The 15,822-nt window shown below is 39.5% G+C and overlaps 2 protein-coding genes across 2 annotated transcripts; one reads left to right on the top strand and one right to left on the bottom strand.

Annotated features, from left to right (window-relative positions):
* Positions 1–643: 643 nt before the first annotated feature.
* LOC5500156 (medium-chain acyl-CoA ligase ACSF2, mitochondrial) lies at positions 644–10,225 on the top strand. Its single transcript, XM_032368610.2, has 3 exons — positions 644–809; positions 6,099–6,274; positions 8,349–10,225. The coding sequence occupies exons 2-3, from the start codon at positions 6,099–6,101 to the stop codon at positions 9,904–9,906; spliced, it is 1,734 nt and encodes a 577-aa protein (XP_032224501.2). The 5' UTR covers positions 644–809; the 3' UTR covers positions 9,907–10,225.
* An 836-nt stretch (positions 10,226–11,061) lies between these two features.
* Positions 11,062–15,010, bottom strand: LOC5501344 (programmed cell death protein 2-like). Its single transcript, XM_048734375.1, has 6 exons — positions 14,707–15,010; positions 14,137–14,300; positions 13,616–13,679; positions 13,311–13,366; positions 12,560–13,009; positions 11,062–11,929 (listed from the first exon to the last, which is right to left on the bottom strand). The coding sequence occupies exons 1-6, from the start codon at positions 14,830–14,832 to the stop codon at positions 11,293–11,295; spliced, it is 1,497 nt and encodes a 498-aa protein (XP_048590332.1). The 5' UTR covers positions 14,833–15,010; the 3' UTR covers positions 11,062–11,292.
* Between the last annotated feature and the right edge of the window lie 812 nt (positions 15,011–15,822).

Raw genomic sequence — 15,822 nt, 5'->3', positions numbered from 1 at the left:
AAAGTTTTTTTGCAGAATGAAGAAAAAGTTATTATTCAATTTTGGTTGATGAAATTTTTTACTTCTTTGCCTATTTGTGAGAAACCAACGTTAGTCTCTCCATCTTGTTAAAACGTTAGTCTCTTCATCTTGTTAATACATCAAGTTACTCATTTACCTTCATGCTTCGTTATCAGTTTGACAGTTTTATATTCCAACTCTGATTATGTCCGTAAATAATAAAGATAAACAATGAACAATAAACATGTAAACAGTAAACATTGCTCCCGAGGGAACTCTACTCCCATGTCATTTATGTACACGTTTACTCTAAAAGTTTTCCAAAATTAGGGAGGTATTGGTGGCTCAATTGGCATAGTGTCCTCCTTGAAGTGTCTGTGCCTCTCACCCGCCTCTCACCACGCACCGGGTTTGATTACCAGTTCGAACGTTTATGCCCCGCCCTTCTGCAACTCCCGACTACGTTCCTGAGATTCCCCTGTATTTACTGGTCCCGGTCTCATAGGCTCAGTTGAGCTGGAGAAAAATTGTTTTAGTTCATCAACAGTAGTAGGTACCCCCTCTCCCTTCTAAATTACAATTCTCCACCCGGTTCTAGTAGGTCCGCGACAGTCCGGTCCGCGGAGGTCCGGTCCTCTTTATACACAGACCCCGTGATCTTGAAAGTCCTGAAGATCAAATGTTATGTCCCTGGCCTGTTGTCGACGTGTATCACATTCAAGTCTTATATCCTGACACGGATAGGTAAAATCGGACGCTGTACAAACAGACAAGCTATATACAAGCATTCTCTTCTTTGCTGAACTATAGTGAGTATAACATCCTATGTTAAACAAACATTTGGTTGTCTTATCGTTCGGTTTTTACGTCTCCAACCTTCACGACCGTGTACACGCCACTGCTGGAAGCGCCTTCTCGCACTCCTTCACTAGCCTTTTGAACAGAGTTCTATAAACTTTGACAACACCTATATATGTTCGTCGACCTAGCGGGATACAGGTATGACTTTATCACATTAAACTCCTCTCATTGTTAGCGTTGTCGACGACTGGCATTTTGGTCTCTCGCCACATCCAGTTCTTGTATCGTCTGGGTGCGCATTTTTAACCCAGGACACCGAATATCTAGTCATTGAAATGTTGATTACTCTTTTGATCCAGTTCAAGTTAACTATATATCTTCTGTGAATGACATCAGTATAGAATTGACCTTAAAAGATCAGTATTATGCGTAATCTGTAATAAAGTTGCATAGTCTATATCGTAAAATAAGCCCCGGGCGCAGGGTTGACTGGGATACCTGAGATCTGCAACTTGTTTGTGTGACATGTATGACAAAGTTTTACTGCCTACTTTGGATATGATGAAAAATATATATAATTTATTGTTTTTATTGTAAATACCATATCACAGTCCTATTGTATTAACAATATAATTTTATTTAAATGTATTATTTTATTTATGTAAGTTACAAGTAAACAACAACATTTAATTATTTTGAAGTCAAATGAGAGGGCTATAGAATAATCCAGACTTGATTGAAATTATGCACTAGTCAATCGAAACCCTTACCCCCATGGTCCCAGGGAAGGGTGGGGGATTAGACTTTGACCCTGTAAACAGAGAAAAGCCTCCACCCCCTTGGGACAAAACTGCAGTCAAATGCCCCTAACCCTCGAGATGCAAACTATAGGCAACTACTTATTTTCATCTGAAATAAGCCTTTATCTTTCAAAGCCAGTACACTTCAGCGAGTACTATGAAGATAACAGTAAACACATTGACCCCTCAACCGGCCTGTACCGGCTTTGAGAAGTACCCACAACCCAAAAAATTCATAAATGCAAAATAAACACCACAAGATGAAGATACTTAGGCATCAATCTAAGGGATAAATGGTCTTGAAGATATGCATCCAACCAAGGTGTTGGCAACAACTCTTAAGCCAAATAATAGCAAAGGTTCTTTGACAAATTTATAATCGAACAAGGAAAGAAAAGCAGAATCACCCCTCTCAATATAACGCTCAAAATACCACACAAGGGAGAGAGATCAGCAAACACAGCTCAAGACAAAAATAGATACCTTTATTCTGATCCTCCAGGTTCATTTCCATGGCCTCAAAACACAACGTTCACTCTTTGAAGGCTTGTAATCCACGTGTGCTGTCTGGCGGTCGGGCACATGAGGAGTGTGCACCACCCTTGTATCATATTTTTATATTAATTTGTTTTGTTATTTATTTATATGTTGCTTGTTTGTTTGTTTGTTTGTTCTTGTGTCTATTTGTATACACATGTCTGTTTACTTGTATCTACGCCTGTGATAGTTCGTCTATATAGTGTTTGTGTATATAATATATTATATTAATATGTATAATACGTATAGTTTTCTACAATATTTTTAATATTTTATATATAGCTAGATTAGATTCTAAATCATATTATTTATTAATTATCTGATTATTTATTTTTTATAGTGTCCACAATTAGCTTTTTTTAGCTAAACACTTTTGACACTTAAATAAAGTTTATGTATGTATGTATGTATGTATGGATGCCTTTACGTATTGCAAAGCATTCTGGGATATCCAGGGAAAAAATCACGATGGGAGGGCCAGTCAACACTCCTCTCCCCAAAGTCAGAAGTTTTTTTTTAAGTCTTTTCACCCCGAAGCCAAACAAGTCAATTCCAGGTCATACAGACCCAGAATAGCAGTGTAAACAATTTTGGAATCAATTTGGTTTCAGAAAAGACAGCATTTAGGAGAGCTGTGGTGATTCATTAGGAAATTATTTTCTCATCCAGGCAAAGCCAAACAAGAAAAAAACATCTTGAATCCACCTTTGCTTGCAAATATCCATAAGCAAAGCACTCAATTATGCCCTAATAGACTTCATGATGTCCTGAGACACTCTCCTAATATGCTCATAGCTGTATTTTTGATGAAAAATACAAGCAACCATCAACTTGTGCTCGCTTCAGAACAACGACGAGGGATTAAAAGTGGGGACCGCAAAGCACTGTTGGAAAGCTAGGATACCACTGACTAGGTGCAGCTGTGTTTGACTTTGACGGGCTGTATAAAACTCATAATAGGTGGGGTGGTATCTGTTTTCAGTCTGTTTTTTTGTAAATTCAGCTCAAAAATAGCCAGGATCAAAGGGTTAATAAAAAATGGAAAAAATCGTCTTCATCTGGCATTAGTTATATCATTCATATTCGTTTTCTCACATTTTGCGGTGCAGCTTGCCACATGCTGATACATGGAATTGATGACTTGACTTTTGCAAAGTACATTCGTGACGCTATTCACTTGTCCCAAAGCCCCCAGGGTAGGGACAATTCTTAGAGTCGAAAAGAGTCAATTCCCCCGCCCCCTCACTACAGATTCTCGTTCAAAAGCGTTCTAAACCCCCCACGTGTCCCCCCACACTTCCCCGGGACCATGGGGGTGGGGGTTTCAAATGACTAGTGCATCATTAGAGCATAAACATATTTTCAAGACCAACAACACTATAAAAATATTACAAATCTCTATATTTTATTGAAAGTGTTCCATCAAAATAGAATGACATTCAATGAGGGATAAAGGTATTTTAGGGAAATAATAAAACTTATCTAAAGGAAGCACCAAAGTACCAAAATAATTTTCATTGATTTAAGTTACGTAAGTACATATTTTACACTTACATGACTTACAATTTAAGTTACACCTATGCTGTACTTTACTAAAATCGACATGGTTAAAAAGATGACATTTAATGAGAGAGATCATCAACAAAGCGATTTGTAGGAGACGATTTCCATCAATTGTTTCAAACTACTTCCACTTCAAAATAGATTAAGCAATCAAGGTAAATACCTCGAGTCCATTCATGAGTGTCCAGAGCACATTTAATTACGTCTTGAAGTAAGCTGTATGAGTTTAAAGCAGTCAGCACAATTCTTATCTTGAGCCGCGTGTCTCGCACTCTGGTCGCAAATGTAAACACGGGTAAATACAGCGAAATCAATCCAAGCTGAGATGATTTTCCAAAATAACTTGGAAGAAATTGAGACTATGGTAAAATATGCAGTTATTAAATCGCGAATCGGGCCTTCAACTGCACAGATAACATGGATCTGAGGTCTGGAATCTCAAATTCAAGATGGCGGCCATGACACAGTTTTAAATTATGCAGAAGGATTCTGGTAACTACGCATTGCGATGACGTAGAACAGCAGGCTGGATACTTCGTGTAAGAAAAAGTCTTCAGTAAGGTCGCAATGAGTACACTAACCCCCCCCCCCCCCCCCCCCCCCCTAAAACTAGAATGCTCGGAGGACGGGACGGTACAACAAAAAGACCACTGATCGATATGAAATCAAAATACAAATCAACCGACTGGGAAACCTGTGGTGTGGACACCAAACATCGCATCCACTATATGAAACTCGCGCATGTGCTAAAAACACCGCTGATCCATATGAAATCAAAATACAAATCAACCGACTGGGAAACCGGTGGTGTGGACAAGAAAAATTGCATCCACTATGTGAAACTCGCGCAAGCGCTAAAAAGACCACTGATCGATATGAAATAAAAATACAAATCAGCCGACTGGGAAACCTGTGGTGTGGACACAAAAAAAATCGCATCCACTATATGAAACTCGCGCATGCGCTAAAAAGACCGCTGATCAGCATGAAATAAAAATACAAATCAGCCGACTGGGAAGCCTGTGGTGTGGACACGAAAAATCAGCCTAGCTTTTCTCATATGCGAAACCAAGATTAAACTTGCTCTCCGGCCGCTGCGCTCCCTCCGAGCAATAAGAAGTATTGACTGTGGCGCAGGGGTTCTTGGGAATTGCATTGTGCAAATCGCGAGACGACAGAAAAAAAAAAAAAGGTTGCATTTTATGACTGGGCTACCACAGGTATCCTAGTAATTAGCTTAAAACCCTAATGCCCTAATTTATTAAATCTTTTTTATGTTCTGTTGCTCTTGCCTTAGTTGTTTTTCATGGTTTTGGTTTTCGTGTTGTGAATACACCTTTTGCTGTTTGTAATAACGGGAAGGGGACATTCATTTGTGCTCATCGGACGAAACATCCTTTGCGTGACTCGACTTTCAAAAAGAGCGAAATTCGAAAAGTGGACCTAATTTTTCCGGGAGGTGGGAGTGGGGTGGAGGGGTAGGGCGTGGGTTTTCTGATAAAAATCTGACCACCTCCGAAAGGAAGAAAAGAAAGATTTTGATGTCACTGCTGTATCTCCATGAGACGTTTGTTATCGGATTTGGCTACAAAATAGCTTGACTTTAGATATACCAGAGCACAGGCAGTCCAAGCTTTAATTTGACGGTCAAAATTCGAAATCTTCATATTTGTGTGTTTATGAATAAAATGACTCGTAATGACTCACTCGTTGTGTTGTTTATTACTCGACCGAGTTTAAAGCCATTCGGCAGGGAATAATTATTTATAATGGGGGGGGGGGGAGTCAGTGAATCCCTGGGGAATAGCTTCCAACTCGGTTGAGTAATAAACGACACAACAAGTGAGTTATTGCGAGTCATTTTATTAGCATTTTGACCGTCAAAATATTAAAAATAATGAGCTTGGGCTGCCTGTGACCAGAGTGATCTTTTTATAGCGGAGCCAGCGCGGAGCTCCATATGTATAGAAATGGTATATAACCACCGTAATGATTCAAATAAGCGCCCTCCTTTAAATAAGAGCTCCATCCCCAATAAGCGCCCCCCTTCGACCTCGAATTTGAGAATAAGCGCCCCCTCCCCAATAAGCGCCCCCTTATATCCCCTCTAAACAAATCTCAACAAATGTACAACTTGAACGTTGTAAATTTAGCTTCCAGTGACATGCTCACATTACAACACAGGCCTATTTATTATCGCAGTGGCTATATGCCCGACAGTCGTGAGAATTCCTAAATGGACTTAATGCCCGACAGTTTTCAACCTATTTAAATAACCCAGTAAATTGCCGACCTAGTAAGTTAAAAAATATTCTATATTTGTTTAGTTTTTTTGTCACATCATTTTCTGGGGATTTGTGTTAAAACTCAACTCTCTCGTTTATTTTTATTTCCAAGATGAACTCCAAGGAGCTGAGCTATGTTCACGTGCCTCACAAGCGCCCAATGACCCATTATGCACTGCACCAGTTACTAGACTCCATGGCCGAGCAAAGACGCGACACCGAGGCTCTTGTTATATACAACATGAAACTTGAGAGGGCCGCTATGACTTATGGGCAGTTAAAGGATTGGTGAGTTCATAAAAATAGATAATCGAAAACAATGGATCTTTACTGTTTGTTGGTATAACAACTAACGCATCCTAGATTTTGTGGTCATTACACGGGTACCCTGTGGCTGGTTCACAACATGTCCAAGTACTCAGTAGTATATAGATATAGGCATTGCCTAAAAGCGGAGCTCCAAACGACTAAAAAAATTTCTTATTTTCGCTTTAAATTTAAGAATTATGAACTATTATTATTATCTTCTGTTTTGGCCAACGATTTCACAGATCACCCTTGACATCTACATGACACATGACAAGTTTTAGTTGTCATACGATGTTTACTTTTAGTGACATCATCGATGACTATCTCCTTGCATCGGTTAATCGTCAATGATAACCGTCACAAATATAGGGAGTCGCATCCTTGTGTCACTAATATGGGTTAAAGCACCAATAAATTCGGTCACGAAATGAAAAAGATTGAAACATCAAGCACGCAACGATAGTCAATTGCAAGTCATAGCAGTCCATAGTAGTGAGTGGCAAGTCATGGCACCTTGTTATATACAGTCACTGTACTAGTCATTGACTACCATGGGCTGCCATGACTAGTCATTGACTACCATTGACTGCCATGACTAGCCATTGACTACCATGGGCTGCCATGACTTACCATGGACTGCCATGACTTGCCATGGACTTCTATGATTTGCCATGGACTAATGTTGCGTGCTTGATGTTTCAATCTTTTTCATTTCGTGACCGTATTTATTGGTGCTACAACCCACATTAGTGACACAAAGATGCGACCCCTATATTCGTGACGGTTATCATTGACTCTCTACTCTTGCATCCCACTAGAACAGTACATAACACCTTACAAGTTTAGTTGTCGTACGGTGTTTCTTTCATGAAATTTATATTTTTTTATTTTATTGACTTCAGCATATTTTTGCGTCTAGTGACGTCATTGATAACGTCTTAATTATGTGACCATATTGGTCTACCCCTCTTGACACCTTTATGATTGTCATATGTTTCGTTCGTGAAATATCGATATTTTGTCCTTAATGAAATCGAAATAGTTTTGCTTTTAGTGACGTCATCGATGACGTCACAAATCACGTGACCATATTTTTGCACCCCCTTTACACAAACATAACACCTGCCAAGTTTGACATGACGGAAAAACCTGGAAAACACGCAATTCCAGATAGAGAGAGAAGACACAATTTCTTACAATGGCTTTAGGTTCCTTGTATTACGGACTGATTTTCAAAACACAAACAACGTGAGGCCGAAGTGCACATAAACAGATTTTGGCTTTTTAAGATAATTTTTACTTGATCATTATTGCCCTGTGTATCAGTCCAGGGACGAAAAGCTCGAACTTCAATGACACTTTACAAAAAGTCGCATCAATTTAAAAAAAGTCCCACTTGATATTTTGTTTTCTCTTAGTTACTTAGTACTCAGAGAAATTCTCCGCCTTATTCCAAGTGAAATGGGCTTATTTGAAGCATCATGTCATGTTTTCCGTCATGTCGTGAAGCAATGTTTCTGTCAAGAGATATGAATGTTTGTGCTCTTAATCACGTTTTTTTGCTTTCAGTGACGTCATCGATGACAACACACAACACGTGACCACAGTTTTTTGCACCTCCTTTTGGGGACGGACGGACATCCGTCACCAAAACTCGAGTCCATGGATAACCAATATTTGTTACCATTATATTTTCCTGTAATTTTCTTGTATACCTTTTTAGGTATGGGGCTCGGCGCGGAGCTCCGCTAAAATAATCAGCCCTCTTCAGTATGGGGGGGGGGGGGGGGGGGGCAGCTATAAATCACAAGGTTGAAAAAAATATTTTGAACGCCTCTGTAATTGCGCTGACTTTCGAGTATGAAATAAGACCGTTGACTTTTTATACCGGAACCTTGTATTCAAATGAACTTTGATCTTTCACGATAAATATAATGTGGTTTCAACGTCCACACTTCAACAGGATAATTTATAAGAGAATAGAACAAAACCCCTCACAAGATTATAATTGTACCTATGATTAAGAATCGTTATTATGTTTTATCCTTTTCAGGTCTCGCTATCTGGCAGCATCCTTACTCGATCTTGGTCTGTCACGTGGACAACACGTGCTTCTCATCGGCGCCAGCAGTATTCGGTTTGCGGTATCCTTTATGGCACTTCAGCGTTTTGGTGCAAACACTATTTTACTGGGACCTGGGGGGCTGTCTCAGGATAAAGTTGGTCAGATAAAAGATCTAAGAGTCCAAGCGGTTGTCTTCGACCCTGACATGCGCGAAACCCAGAGGCTGCAGCTAGCAAAAGGTATAAAGCAGTTGCTCTCTGATATTTCCAAGGAAACTGATCCAATACTTGTTTCCCTGGGAGATGTGACGTCATGCAAGTGCGTGACTGATTTGGATTCTCACATGTATGATGATCTGATTGTGCGTGGTCAAGAAAGTGGGCTTCTACACAAGTTAACGCTAGCCGAAGCGGAAGTACAAATTGATGACCCTATCGTGATAGTCTACACATCCGGAAGCACAGGGTCCCCAAAACTTGTCCAGCACACATGCTTCAGTCGCACGTGCTCAGTTTTAACCTGGAAAGACATCTCTCAGGATATTCGCGCTGAACGCGAGATAAAGTATTTTGACCGACCGATGGCGTGGGGCTGGGGCATGCTTACCTTATGCTGTGTAGTGAACGATTCTACAATCGTGTGGGTGCCAACCGAGATAACTCTAAATGAAGAAATGAACGAAGTCGCGTTTGAAATCATGCAGAATGAAAAGTGCACCAATGGCATCTTTAGCGCTGCACTGATGCATAAGCTGACCAAGGACAAGCTGCATTTAAAGTACGACCTTTCAAGCTTCGAGGAATTCCATTACGGTGGACAAGTATACCCCAAGACCATGATATCAAGTGTGTTAGAAGGCCTACCGTTCGCTAGAGGTTTCCATGTATTTGGATCAACTGAAGGGATGTTACAAGCCGTGAAAATTATTATTAAAGATGGAATGAATGATGATGATTTTGGAGAGTTGTCAGTGGTTCCTGGGTGCGAGGTGAAAACCGTTGGCGACGGGGACGAGGTGGTGCCGCGAGGAACGCCTGGTGAAATATGCGTTCGGAGTGCCATGGTTTTCTCAGAATACGTTGGTAACCCCGAGGCAACCAAGCAAGCAAAAACAGCCACTGGCTGGTTCCGACTGGGAGATATCGGTGTTATGGATGAATCAGGAAAAGTCAAGGTTCTTGGGCGTAAGAAAGATTTCATTAAACGCGCAACATTAAAGATATCTCCATTGCAAATCGAGAAAGTGATTCTAGGACATGCCGATGTGTCAGACGCTGTAGTCTTCGGTGTTCCTGATCAGCAGCTTCACGAGGAGATTTGCGCTTGCGTTATTCTTAAAGCCGCCAACAATGATCGAGGTTTAGAAGTGAGGCTGGCAGAGCTGGAGGCCTGGTGCTCAGAGCAATTTCCTCCGGAAGCCGATGGTTTGAGTTTGAAGCCTCGATATATGTTATTGGTGAAGACCTTCCCATCTGGGAACACGGGAAAAGTGGACCGCCGAGCGATGAGGGACTTGGCGATGCAGAAGCTTGGGATATCTGAGTAGATCACAGTAATCAGGCAGTTCACATCTGAATGTGATAAACAAATATATTTTTACTCACAGTTTGCAGGAGATAAAGAAAACCATACATAAAACATATTCAAGAAACATGATAAGTGTGAGCATTTTTTCGGTGCCGATGTGACCCATTTCACATTTCCATAATTCCAGCATGACTTTTCATTATACCGGAGTAAACATGTGTAGATTCAAGGCAACTCTACTCCAAAGAACCTTGTCGCATACAGGTGGCTCCGACGGGACAGTGAATGGGACAGGATGTCAGTGAATTCTAAATAAAATAAACGGAAATTCATTACAAGTTTTGTTGAATACTGAACATAGTGAATGATGTATTTTTAATCTTTTTTTAATTTTTTTTAATTTCGGAAGGTCTTCTGTCATAGAATTCGGCAAAATTCGTATAATGCTATTGCAAACGATTTTCTTAATCATTTTAATTGAAGCTTTCAATCTGCTGCTGTGTCCTTCCCTCTATAAGAGTTATTTATATGCCTGAACTCTCGACAAGCCTAAATCAGAATTTACATTTCATATGCTTAGATAAGGAGTGGAACTCCCTTGTTGCCATGCCTTTTGTAAATTCTACTTGGTATAGCAGCTCCCCTTCCCTTCTAACAGGTAAAGCGCTTTATTCCTGTAGCAAGAGGATTGGTAAAAGTATGTAAAAGGCGGGTACCTGGACTCTATGGTATTATGGAGAGGATGTCTAACAAGATCATCAGTAACGTCATACAAACCAAGAAAACCAAAATCATTAAGATGGTTGTCCGTGCAGGGGGTGGAGTACTGGGGTCGAGGCTGGACGAACGGCTGGTATCTGCCTGAAAGCTTCTTAACCGTATTATAAAGCATAATGGCTATAAAATCACATTTGCTTATCCTCTTGGTGGAGATTTACCCTGGTAAGTACAAAAGCCTAGCTATGGAGAGGCATAGGTCATCACCCGTAGCTGGTAAGCCAGGTTCAAGCATTCTTGGTGTTGATTTTTGAAATTAGGTGTTGTTCGAGATCGTGAACTAATTGTGGTTCAAATGAGCTACGTCTTGCATTTTCCATTGTTAATATCTAGATCTGACCACTGCTCACGACTGAATCTGCGCTCTCATAATTAAGCATTCCAACAACAGTGAATATCCGCCTAAATTTAATTATTTATTTATCATTTATCACCGGCGGTCTACAGCTGTTGATAGAAGATTATTTGTATTGACCTTTTGTCAGAGAAGAATTACATGGTGTGATTGGTCTCGTCCATGTAAACGGACGCTAAACTATAAGGACGAATTAAGGTACATTCTTAGTAGTAAGACAACTAAGCATTTTTCCAAAATGTTTTTCAGATATGAATTTCAAATATCTATAACTTATTTGTCAGTTTTATTGCTATTTGTTTTTCTAAAGAAAAGATGAGCATCTGGATCAGCTTCTACAAAGATGAATTCCTGCCGATAACCTGATCTATCATCCCAGCAACTTTGACTACAAGCGTAAACCATGACTGTTCCAAACTCAATATTTAGGCGAGTAGTGTCAAACAACCCATCAGCGTCACACAATCCACCAATGTCACGTAATCCATCAGTGTCACACAATGTATCAGATACTATATTAACATTGTCACTTCTTAAAGCCTCTTCTAAGTCATGATTTACACTGGATTCACAACTGCCATGTAATATTCCATTACTGTCACACATACCTTGTTTGTAACAGACATTTTTATTACCATAGTGAATGGTGCACATTCTTTCAACGACTTCACTACTTTCAGTCATTTTATTACTCCGATCAGAATGATTCCCTGGTTTAAGGCACTCATTTTGCTTCAGCAAGGGTTCACTTAGCACTTTGTCTCCGTGAAGCTTGCTTACCAGTGCAGGCATCAACTGCATCTCAAAGATTCTTGGAGCATTACAATAGCTGCATATCGGTATACCTGTGGCTCCAACTAGGGCCTCACTTTCAGGGTTAATAAACAAGGGTGTGCCGTCCCACTGGTACCTAGTGTGAAATTGGATTAAGTGACAAAATGAGTTAAGTTCGCTATCCTGATTTATCAGATGATTGCCTCATTTCCTCTCCCCTGCTGAGGAAGTGAAGAGAGGGACAAAAAAAAGGAGCAAACATAAGTTGAGACTTAATGATCTTATTAAATAACACAAAATATGGTTGCTGGGAATACAGGTATCAAATAAAAAAAAAAACACTAATGGTTTCAATAAAATTAGATACATCTTGTGTCATATATCAGGATGCCATTTAGTCAACTCTTTCTTTCTGCTCCATCATAGAATCTATTTTCCTACAAACATTATACATACTATGAAAATTTTTTTGCAGCCACTAACAATAGGCCATTTATGGGGTTGAAATTCACTACTTTGTTTAATGAAGAATATAAAAAAGTGAAAGATGCTGTAAACAAAGTCCTATCTTGCCAAAGCTTCACTTTTCTTCTCAAATTCCACAAGGCGGAAAAATTTGGAAAAATGGACCTTTATTTTTTACAGTTTAAATTGTGGGAGAAAAAAAACATTTTTGAAAGACAAGGTTTGGCATTGTCTACTACACATACACTAAGAGTAGACAAAAGGCATGACAGGTATCAAATAAAACACTAACAGTAATTACCTTAAACACTGCTGAGGACATGACAGTAGCTGTTTATGGAATTTATGGAAGCCTTTGTCACCATGTCGAACAGACTCCTTTTCATATTTCTCACCAGCATTTCCCCCAACAGCTTCATAGATATCATCCAAATCTCCCCTAACCCAGTCCATCACATTCACTCCCTCATCCGCCTGGTATCTCTGTAACAGCTGCCTCTCATGCTTTGTAAAGGCACCACTATTGGCATTTGATGAGTCTTCAAATACATTTATGTAGTATGGCACAAAGAATGGTGTTTCCAAGGTATCAGCTGATATATTTTGTTGGGTAGAATTTGATGATATTTCTAAAAATTTCGTAGTTGTGGAGGTGTTGTTGTCATTGCCAGGGTGTTGTGCAGGGTTTTGTAATGACAGTTTGCTTGCAGCAACCTCTAGATCATTCATGACTAAGTTTGATTCATTACTTCTGAAAATATAAACAACAACATCAATTTGTTTCAAATTCGCCAAAAAATAGCCTGCTACCTGGCCCTCATTTGGGGTTATTCAAATGCTCATGGGAGTCAGTTCTCTAATAGTACATGCTCTTAGCCAATTAAGCAGAAATAATGGATCCAATTTTCATAATAATTAGCAATACTGGCCCTCATTTGGGGTTATTCAAATGCTTATGGGAGTCAATTCTCTAATAATAGTACATGCTCTGAGCCAATTAAGCAGAAATAATGAATCCAATTTTCATAATAATTAGCAATATTTTCACTTACTCTCCCCAGTCATTGGCATCATCGCCCCAGTCATCAACATCATCAGAACTCAAAGCCTAAAAATAGAGTAAAAAAAAAACTAGCAAGAGCCATTGAAGACAAGTGAATGTGGTTATATGGTGAAAAAGGAGGTCACAACCAGTGCGATATACCTATGCAATGTACTATGGCTTGACTACTCTGTTCTTTTGATTTTCTCTTATTTGTTTTGTATAAGGGTGAGTCAAAGGTACACTAGCCCTCTCCCCCTGAATATGTAAATCAAGACTGGGTAGTACAGAGTAGTGTTCACTACCATATCAAACCTTCTCTCCTGTAGTTGGTTGGGTATTCATTTCCTCAAGAACTTGCCCTCGAAGCACTTGCCAACTGTACAGGCAGAAAAAAAGGCATTACATTAAGCTAGGATTCAATTCTGGTTTAATTTCTTTTTCTTAGCTCATTCATTTGTGCAGGTAGAAAAATGATATGGGGGTGGGGTGGGTGAGGATGAGGGTTCGCTAGGGGCCTAATTAACCTAAATCCATAGCATGGTTACAAAAACATACACAACATATATATGGAGGGAGTTTATTGTGAAATTTGTGGAGTTTAGCATGGGTACAAAAGCATACAAAATGTACGGAGGGAGTTCAGCAACCATACATTTTTCTGTGGACTAAGTGAACGTCAAACAAAATACTTCAACACAAAGGTTGCATTTGATTGGCTAATCTAAGCCTCTAAAAAAGCATGCTCTGTAAAAATGTTGTAACATCAACAGTATCTATGTAATATGGTGGAGCCCCTAGCTACCACCATAGTTTTAATGAACAAGATTTTGCACCTTTGCTGCTTGTTCCAGCAGGATGAGCTTGGACAACCAAAGATGTACATCACTCGGTGATATGGGGAGTTATAAAGGGGGCAGTACAGCTGTGCAATCAAGGGAAGTCTCCTATTGCATAAGCCACATGATGGGAGTGTACTAGGAGGCCCTAATAACCAGTCCTGTGATGGATATAAATAAATTTCCAAATGAATGAAATGATTATCGAAAACAAATGACAAACTTTTATTATACATGTCATTATATAATCAGCTTTTGTTTTGGGGATATTTTGTGATGGGGCCCAAAATTATTTTGAAAGCTCTCTTATGCAGATAAGATGACAGATATGCAGCCCCCTCCCCCCATCCCCCCATCCCAGGTTCAAGCATAGTACACTCATGTTAAGGGTCTGAATTATTCCGTACTATCAGATATTACGCAATCTAGTTTAATAAGGTCTAAATTTAATTATAAGCTTCCCTTCGCGTGAACGCTAACGTGTGAAGCAAACGAAATCATGAATAATCCAATCACGGATTAAATAAAGAATCAGTTGGACATAGTTCTATACAAAGCTTTGCTTACCGGCAGACCACCAAGCTTACTAATCGTCCAGTCATTATTGGGGTTTTCGCTGCTTTTTATCTGTTCATCTGCGAGTCCTAACAGCAACGGATCCGCCATCTTGGATGATACTATTTTCCAGTCCATACGGTCAGATTTCTACAGGGTGCCCGCGCCATAAATTCTAAATGTTCGTCATTTCCCTTCGATATTCTCTTTGAATCTGTCTTGCAGTAGCGGATCTAGGGGAAGGGTTTAGGGGTTTAACCCCCTCCCTTGGGCTGCCAGAAAACCATGTAACAAAAAAAAATTACCCCCTCCTTCCTTTGTCACTGAGCCAAACCCCCCTTTAGCGAAAAGCTAGATCCCCCCTGTCTTGGGTTTGATTTGTTGGCTCTCCGTAGCGTACTGATAGAGGCATTGGGAACGAGGTTGATTGCAAGTATCGCTTGCAGGCGCACTGGCACTAGTATTGCAAGACGAAACGAGGAGATACGAATGTTCGTTTTTATGGACCTTCTATCTCTACCGAAGGACCTATAAAAATATTTATGTAGCCAAAGCCAACGTGCCAAAACAACTTACAGACTTGATTTACTGTAATCTATTTGACCGGAAATTATTACATTTAAACAGTAAATATTTACCTTCCAAATAGCAACAGTGCAATAACAAGACCTATGAGAGTTGTCTATATCAAATTTAATCGCCATGACATCTGATTAATTTGATTTTTTTTATGCAATTCGATCTTTGCCGAGTAAATTTATAATATTTGAATCTCTTCAAGTCCAGTTTTTTTTTTTTTTTTATATATAACGTTGTTTTTATTAGAAGCGGAACTAGCCGGAACAGGGCCGGCAACAAGCGTAGTTGGCCTAAAGGTAAAACGATTCCTATTTTATTTCTAAAATAGTATAACTAACTATGACAAGGGGCATATACAGTGAGTATGAGCCCGGGCCGCTATGACTTAAAACAGACACTTATAAACGAAAAATACTTTATTTTGCGACTCTCTGATTTACCAACATTCATTATATTTTTCAAAGAATTTCATAGTTATAATAATCCAAGATTGTATATCTTTTAAATTATAACTAAAAGTTGGAGCCGTCGTACCTATCTCAGTTCCCA

Source organism: Nematostella vectensis, chromosome 11 (assembly GCF_932526225.1).
Source record: "Nematostella vectensis chromosome 11, jaNemVect1.1, whole genome shotgun sequence".
Taxonomy (NCBI): domain Eukaryota; kingdom Metazoa; phylum Cnidaria; class Anthozoa; order Actiniaria; family Edwardsiidae; genus Nematostella; species Nematostella vectensis.
This window is presented reverse-complemented; position numbering and strand designations above follow the sequence as displayed.